At 46.5% G+C, this 8,434-nt stretch overlaps 1 protein-coding gene across 1 annotated transcript; it reads right to left on the bottom strand.

Moving 5' to 3' along the window:
* Positions 1-382: 382 nt before the first annotated feature.
* Pnp (purine nucleoside phosphorylase) lies at positions 383-8,151 on the bottom strand. The gene is made up of 6 exons (XM_021203529.1): positions 7,874-8,151; positions 4,440-4,609; positions 2,041-2,144; positions 1,683-1,858; positions 1,381-1,571; positions 383-996 (listed from the first exon to the last, which is right to left on the bottom strand). Exons 1-6 carry the CDS (start codon positions 7,882-7,884, stop codon positions 779-781), a joined length of 870 nt encoding a protein of 289 aa, XP_021059188.1. The 5' UTR covers positions 7,885-8,151; the 3' UTR covers positions 383-778.
* Between the last annotated feature and the right edge of the window lie 283 nt (positions 8,152-8,434).

Below are 8,434 nucleotides of genomic sequence, written 5' to 3'. Positions count from 1 at the left end.
TGCTGCATTGTCAATATAGATCGGGAAAGAGCATGACTCAGAAATTAGAGCAGAGGGAAAAAAGAATGCCAAAAAAGGCAGTGGAGGAGAAATGAGATCTGTGAGATGCAGATACTCGAGCAATGGAGTAAATGGAGCATGTGGGCAATGAAGGCTAGGAACAAGTCTGAAAGAAGGAGTCACATCCCCTACACACACACACACACACACACACACACACACACACACACACACACACACACACCACTTTCCCCTTCATCCCTTGCTACTCACCCACCAACTCATCTCCATTCTTAGCTGCTTTTGGAACATGTTGTCCCCAAAGCTTTTCAAGTCCTTCTTGGCCAATGCCCCAGCTTCATACCAAATCACACACAAAAGGAAAATACTCAATCTCTTTATTCTCAAAACATTGTGATACTAAATAAAATCCAAGAGGTATTGGGTTGGTCTTTGGTCGCTAGGGCTTTAGGGGAAGCAGACTGAGCCCAGAACATGTCTGTCATCTCCAAGATGTAGAAGGTACTGTTTGAAGGCATATATCCCAAGTGTGGTAGGAATGGGCTCCAGCTCTTCCAGAGGAATGAGAGATAGTTTGAGAAGGCAACTAAGCAAGAGGACTGGGCGTCAGAACAGTAGAACATCCGGAAAGTGAAGGGTAAGCTCCTCTTTCCTTTCTGCTAGGATCTAAGGACAGAGACTAGTGACTTCATCAAGGAACCAGAGTAGACAGCTACTCGGACCCCACCAGGGGAGCAGCGGAGCACTCCATGGCCAGTCAGCTGCCACGCTCCGGGAGTGGAATGCTCTCCATAAGAATGGAGACAAACCTTTCCAGTGTCGGTGCAGCTGCTTTCCCGGTGTCCAGAACTTCGTTGTGACTGGCCTTCCCCAAGTTCTCGTAATCCATGATAACCTTGTTTGTAATGAGTGAGAAACCAAAGACACGGAGCCCACAGTGTTTTGCGACGATAACTTCTGGGACTGTGCTCATACCTGAGGGGGAGAGAGACAATGACCCACGTGGCTCTCCTCACCCTCACTCTCTGAAGTTCACTGAATTTCAGAAAGCATCCTCAGCATCTAAATGAGTGCCGAGCACTCGCTGCCCTACCTCTCTTCAGGTAGCCTTACTAGCTACTTATACACTTTGCCAACACAATCTTTCCCTGTGCTTTGTGGCAATTAATGAGTCCACCTTGCAGCCACAGGTAGAGAAGGTGGCTCTACTGACATTCTGTAACAGTGCTGAGCTCAAGCCTGTGGTCTCTGCTTTCTTAGTATTCTAATTTATCCTCCCCCAAATCCATAAGTTCTCCCTCCCCTTTGCTATTTTACCAGATCCTTTCCTCAAACCACCAGCCAAATCCCGCTTCTCACCAACAGCATCTGCTCCGAGCATCTTTAACAGACGACTCTCTGCCACAGTCTCAAAGTTGGGGCCTGCCAACATCACGTAGGTGCCTTCTTGTAGTTTTCGTTGCTCCCCCATTTGTTTCCAAGCACTGAAAGCCTTCTGCCTCATATCCCGGTCATAAGCATCAGACATGGGAGGAAAACGAGTTCCAAACCTGGAACACAGGTGGGATTATCTCAGATAAATGGCACCAAGTGAACTTTCTTTCCCAACTCCTAGACAAGGCCAGACTCTGCATGCAGAGCAAGGGATCAAAGATGTGTACCTTTCATCATTGGGGCCCCGGAGAGGGTTCTGGCCACAGAAACCAGGCAGGTTGATGTGATCACGGATCAGCATGATATCTCCAACTTCAAAATTGGGGTTGAGTCCTCCAGCAGCATTGGTGACCACCAAAGTTTCCACACCCAGAAGATGGAAAACTCTCACTGGGAATGTCACCTTAGATGCAAAAGGTTAGAAAAGAGTTTTCAAAACCTCACCAACCAACTCAAAGTTAAGGATAATATGAACCATGAAACAAACGATCAAAAACTTGACCCAGCTGAAATAGTTAGACAAAGTAGGACAGCTCTCCCATCTTCCACCTGATCCAGCCAAGATTGTGCCCCTGGTTTGTTTACCTTTGACAGAGAGTATCCTTCATACATATGGAACCGGCCTTGCATCATCACACAGGATCTGCCGTTCAGCAATCCAAACACCAGTCGGCCTGCGTGACCTTGCACTACATACAGAAAAGGGGAAAAGCAAAGTGATTATGCCGGGTGTAGTGGTACATGCTTTTCCCCTCAGTACTCAGGAGGCAGAAGCAGGCAGGTCTCTGTCAGTTCAAGGCCAGCCTAGACTGCACAGCAAGTTCCAGGCCAGCCAGGGATATGTGGCGAGACTGCTACAAAAAGAAAAGCAAGCAGACTTCCCTGTATCACACACCCTAGCACTCACTAGAAGCCACTCACTGTGTCTAACGTATGATGATATAATTAACGACAACAGCAGGATGCTGATCATCATAATCACACAACTGTACCTTGAGGTTCGAGACATGGGATAAGAACATTGATGTGAACATGTAACAAAAGGGATTTCAAAAGACTTCCCCAAACGGAGAAACTCATACTCCAAGGGAGCAAAGGAGAGCACAAACCAAAGCTTAAAATGTGTACAATACTTAACTCCGCTAACTAAACGGTGTGCCTCCTTATTCCAGCTAGGGAGCTCCTGGTATATGCTGGCACCCTAAAGATGAACAAGGAAGACGAGCCCAATACGACTCTTTCTTTTGGACCCATATAGCAGTCCTGTGGGGGTATGTGGGTCATGGGAGCGTACAGATTAACCGTTACTACCACCCCCATTATCTGGTAGTGTCCTCTAATGGATGGCCAACCTACACTTCTTTAAGGAACGGCTCAGTCAGAGGCACTAGAATCAAGAAGAATCATTAAAAAAACAAAAAACAAAAAACAAAAAAAACAACAGAACAAAGTGGACATAGCTAAACTTCAAGTTAACTTGCCTATCACTTAGTGCAGGGCTCTGACCGCTGCAGGAAGGAGTGGCAGATGGCCCGCGTCACTACTGTCTGCCTTCTCCCTTCTCTCTTAACAGTGTTACCCTTCCTCCCCTCACTCCCACACCTCCCTGCTCTGGTCTTCCATTCTTACCCCAAAGGGCTTGTAAATATTTACTAAAAGTTTCAACTCCCTTAGGAAAGGTAGATAAAAAGGAAGATATGTAAGAAGAAATAATCATAATCATAATCATAATAATACCAAAGTAAGTAAGTTAGTTTAAAATAAAGAGAAATGAAAAAGCTTGCTTTTGTCCTTTCTAAATCTGAGTCTGAGTTTTCATGCTTGCGGTCACAGTGCTACGATGATGACAGAGCTCACTGGTACATTTCCAAAGGCCACTGTGAACCAAGTGTTTCCCTATATTAATCCCTGTGTGCACCCGCAACCACACGGTGTCCACAGTGCTTATTGTTGCTATGTATGCCTAGGCTGCACATAGAGGTGGAGATGAAGGATGACAGGAAGGATGACCTGGAGCAGGTTGGCTTTGTCCTGGGGCTACAGGTTCTGCTTCTTCTACTGAAGGTGAGTGTGCGTGTGTATGTATATGTGTGTGTGTGTGTGTGTGTGTGTGTGTGTGCTATAGTGTGAGAACAACTAGTGGGAGTCAGTTCTCCCCTTTCAGTTAATTGGTATAGGTGATTGAACATGTTTGTTCAGCACCTTCCCAACCCTCTCCACCCTAACACACACACACACACACACACACACACACACACACACACACGCACGAATAAGGATTTCTTTCTAAAGTCATTCTGATTCTGTGATGTCTCTTTCCCTCTTACATTTGTCTTTGGTCAAAAATTAGGACAATGGGGCTGGAGAGATGGCCCAGTGGTTAAAAGCAATGACTGCTCTTCCAAAGGTCCTGAGTTCAAATCCCAGCAACTACATGGTGACTCACAACCATCTGAAATGAGATTTGATGCCCTCTTCTGGTGTGTCTGAAGACAGCTACAGTGTACTAATATAACAATAAATAATATAATAATAAATAAACATTTTTTAAAAATAAATAAATTAGGACAAGAATAGAAATATCTCCTTGATTAGATTCCACATAAGCCCAGTGTGATGGTTTGAATATGAATGGCCCCCATAGGTGCATTTATTTGAATACTTAAGTCACCAGGAAGTGGTACTATATTTGAAAGTATTAGAAGAATTAGGTGTGGCCTTTGTTGTAGATGTGTGTCACTAGGGGTAGCCGTGGAGGTTTCAGAAGCCCACGCCAGGCCCCATGTCTCTGTTTCAGCCATCAGATCAAGTTGTAGCTCTCGGCTACTGCTGTGTCCTGCATACTCCCCACAATGATGATGGACTAAATCCTGAAACAAAGAAAGCCTCTAATTAAATGCTCTTTCATAAGAGTCACCTTAGTCATGGTGTCTCTCCACAGCATTAGAACAATGACTAACAACACCCCACAGTCCAGCCAATACCTGTGCTTTGGGGAAAGTTGGGTATCTCATTGTAGTCAAAGATCTGAGCCTCAGTTAAATGAGCAGTCAGCCCTCCTAAGCCGGAACCACAGATCACTGCCACTTGAGGTCGATGTTTAGTGTGGGACTTAAGCCACTCGGCGGTTCTCTGATAATCTTCGTATGTGAACCTAGGGATTAAAGGACAAGTACATAGGCTGTCGGCACAGAAAACCTAACAGGTACTCTAAGGCAGGAGACAGAGATGAAAGCCCATCCTGCTAATTCAACCACTCGCCTGACTCTGCTGAATCAGGCCCACTAAAGGCCTGACAAGAAACTCCCTTCATTCCAGAGCATGACAAAAGTTAATGAAAGCCTGTTTTCATTGATGGCCCCACCTCAAGTGCTCTGCCGCTAAGTTGTACCTCCAGCACTAGGAAGCTCATACCTCTCCTTGGGACAGAAATGGAATCAGGTTTATGACACAGTGATCAAATCAATGTGAGGGCTCTGAATGAGCTGAAGTCCTCCTAAAGGAAAGTCTCTTGCCTTTTTTGTTTGTTTGAGACAGGGTCTCCCTATGTTGCCGACTAATCAACAGCTCACCCCCATGCTCCCATTCCCTGTTCCAGCAGCTCATAACATGCGGTAGATGTAAGGGTAGGCCAATTCAAAGCTCTGGATCTGAGCCTGGGTGGTGGCTGAGTCTACAGCTCCTCCACTCACATCACCTGGGCCAGCTCTCCTGAGTGCTGCAGCCAATGAGGGGCAGAACCAGCTCTGCACAGCCCTCAGACACGTCCCCAGGCAGCAGCCCAGAAGATCCACTTGGCCTTTGGTGGTACCCCACTGCTGCTGCAGGGCCACAGACCCAGACATGGTTCTTAGTAGTAGCAAGGGCCAGGACCTCACCATGGCCTCAAGTTGCACCACAGACTCCTCATACCAGGCTCCTCCTCACTACCCTGGTGTCTCCAGTTCCACCTCCTTCAGTGTGCACACAGCACTCTGCTTCCCCACTTCTCACTTGCTTATCTATTAGTGCCCGGGGCGGTTGTCTTGGGCTTGGCTCTGCTCACTGGCCCAAATTTAATTAATTTTTAATTTAAAAATCTAATTACACTTAATTTAGTTGGTGTGTATGTGTGTGTGATGTGTTCAAAGCATGCCACAGCATGTTTGGTGGTCAAAGGGTAACGGGTGAGTCAGTTATCTCCTACCACAAGACTGGAGCCCAATTCAGGCTTGGCAGCAAGTACCTTAACTGTGGAATCATGTCACCAGCCCTCAATTTTAAAAATTTTTATTAGTAAGTAATAAGAACACTCCTAGAAGTCTACAGGAGAGCCTTAGTTTCTCTAAACAACATGTTTCTTTGATTCCCAGATACACTTCTCTGTCATATGAAATTAACTAAACTTCTTTCTTTTTCCTCTTTCTTTCTTTTTTCTTTTCTTTTTTTTTTTTTAAGAGTTTTGGATTTTGCTTTCAGACAGTCTCATATAACAGACTCAAACCGACTGTGAGTTCCTGATCCTCCTGTCTCTACAGTGTGAACTATGATTCACAGTTAAGAATCTAAATGACTGCAGCCCACAACTTTAATCCCAGCACTTGGGAGGCAGAGGCAGGCAGATTTCTGAGTTCGAGGCCAACCTGGTCTACAGAATTGAGTTCCAGGACAGCCAGGGCTACACAGAGAAACCCTGTCTCGAAAAACCAAAANAAAAAAAAAAAAAAAAAAAAAAAAAACTAAATGACTTTAAAACAACACAAAACCCAGGCTTATTTCACAACATTGGTTATAAAATGCCAAGCTAGTACTGGCTGCAGACACTAGTTAAAAATAGAAGTTTGTAGGCCCATCCCTTCAGATGAAAAACTTGTTAAAGAAGTTAAGGAGGGTGACACACAACTTTAATCCCAGCACTCAGGAGGCAAAGGCAGGCGGATCTCTGTGAGTCAAGGCCAGTCTGGTCTAAAGTGTGAGTTTCAGGAAGAACCAGGGCTATGTACAGAGACTGTCTCAAAACAGCAGAATAAACAACCAGACTTGCTAGCTCTGTAACAGTTAATCTTTTCACCTCCTGCTGCTCCCTCTCCCTCTCCCTCCTTTCATCTTTGCTACTCCCCACACTAAGGTATTTTGTCCTTCAGAAAGCAAAGAACAACGTACATAACTCATAACCAAGTACTAGTATCAACTGGGAGCTGGCCGTGGTGAGGCAGACCTTTAGAATCCCAGCACTGGGAGGAGGAGGGGCAAGGCAGGAGGGTCTCTGAGAGAGATTGAGGGCTCCAAAACAGAATGAAGAGAAACCCTGTCTAATCAACCAGGACCTTCTCACGGTCCCAAGTCCAATTCCTTCACACCCAACTGCAAAGATCAAAGATTGCTCCTGGGAGTGGAAGAACGGGGAGGTGTACACAAATTGAACACAACAACAACAACAACAAAAAAGCCTTTCTTTTTTCCCCGGTCCAGCCAGAGAGCTTTAAGTCTCAGCTACATGGCAGACCCAGACATTAGGATAACTTGAGCCTAGCCTGGAAGTGTAGCAAGACCTTGTCACAAACTGCCACAGAGTATATTATAGGAAACAAAACAGGACCACAACACAACAGGTTATCTACAGTGAAACAGTTAGGTAGAGCAGGGACAGGTAGAGCCACAAGGTGACAAACAGAAGCAATTAAGTAGGCAAGAATTTAATGCATTAGCATCCTAAAGGGCCGGATGTATGAGGCTTGGCCACCGGGTCTCGTCCAGTCATAGCTCACAGTCCCCAAGGACACGTCGGACCTGAGATCATCCTAAAGCTACTGTGATCCCTACAGCTCTGCTGGTGAGTCAATCTAGGAATTCCTGACGCAAAAGGAAGGGAGTTTTTTGTTTATTGGTTTTTTTTTTTAAGTGGGCAGGAAGGATTGTTTAAGTGTCTAAGCAGGTCAATGAATACAGATTTCCCAGCCTTAAAAAGACTCCATTCCTAATTTGTAAATGCGACTTCCAGCTTGGAGGAAAGAGAGGTACTGTCGCGGAAAATGAGCAATTTTCCTTCTAAAGGAACTGCTGGATTGCACAACAGAATTATCTCCTGGGTTACTTGGACCCCTAGAAAAGAAACTTATGTTATTAAGTAGTCAGGGCTTGTGACTCCTTTTCCACATACACCACAGAGGCACAACGTTCCTTGTGACAGTGCCTACACTGCGCTAACCTGTTTCTTCCTGCTCCGGGGCGCCCCTACCGCTGGTTCCCGCGCCTGCCGGTCGCGCCAGCCGCCCCACCATTCTGGAGCCCTATGTCTGCCACTGGGCTCTGTGCCAGGCCTCTCTGCATCCCCAGCAGACTCGCTCCTTCTCTGGGCTCAGGCTGCTAAGCTCCCCAGTTCTCAGCGACAGCCCGTCTCCCTCGGCAGAACTCCCGAGTCCCCGGGCCCGGCACTTACTCGTTCTCCATGGTGTCACCGACGGCCGCGCCGAAATCCTGCTCTTTCCGCTCCACGGCGACACTGTCTGAGTTCGGTCAAAACTGTTAGTGCACTATTCGCTGGGCCGGCCCCAGGCTCCAGCCAATGGCAGCAGCCTTGTCTCCATGGTGACACACCCTCATCCAGAGGTGTGGCAGGAAACCTCTCCAGAATTCGTTTCAAAGAGACCCACTCCTAGTCTAAGGCAACCAGCAGGTGATCCCCGCACACAGTCATGATTCTCCCAGCTAGAAAAGGAGGCCTGTATGGAAAGAGAATCAGGGTAGAGAGCCCCGGAACCGCCTATCTGCAACTCCATTTTCCGCTCCGTTATTGGGTAAGAATTTGAAAAGCGAAAGAATTCAATTTTCCATAGATTGTGCAATCTTGAAATAAAATGAAACGAAACAGTGTCTGAGCTGCTTTCGGGAATAGGGAAGCGGTGCTGGGCGGGTAATAGTGCTGACTTGGAGCCTGCAGGATTTAGGGAAACACCTCGAAGCCCCGATCTAGATGGTAGGCATAGACGGGATGGCAAGT

The sequence above is a fragment of the Mus pahari genome, chromosome 8 (genome assembly GCF_900095145.1).
Source record: "Mus pahari chromosome 8, PAHARI_EIJ_v1.1, whole genome shotgun sequence".
Lineage (NCBI taxonomy): Eukaryota > Metazoa > Chordata > Mammalia > Rodentia > Muridae > Mus > Mus pahari.
This window is presented reverse-complemented; position numbering and strand designations above follow the sequence as displayed.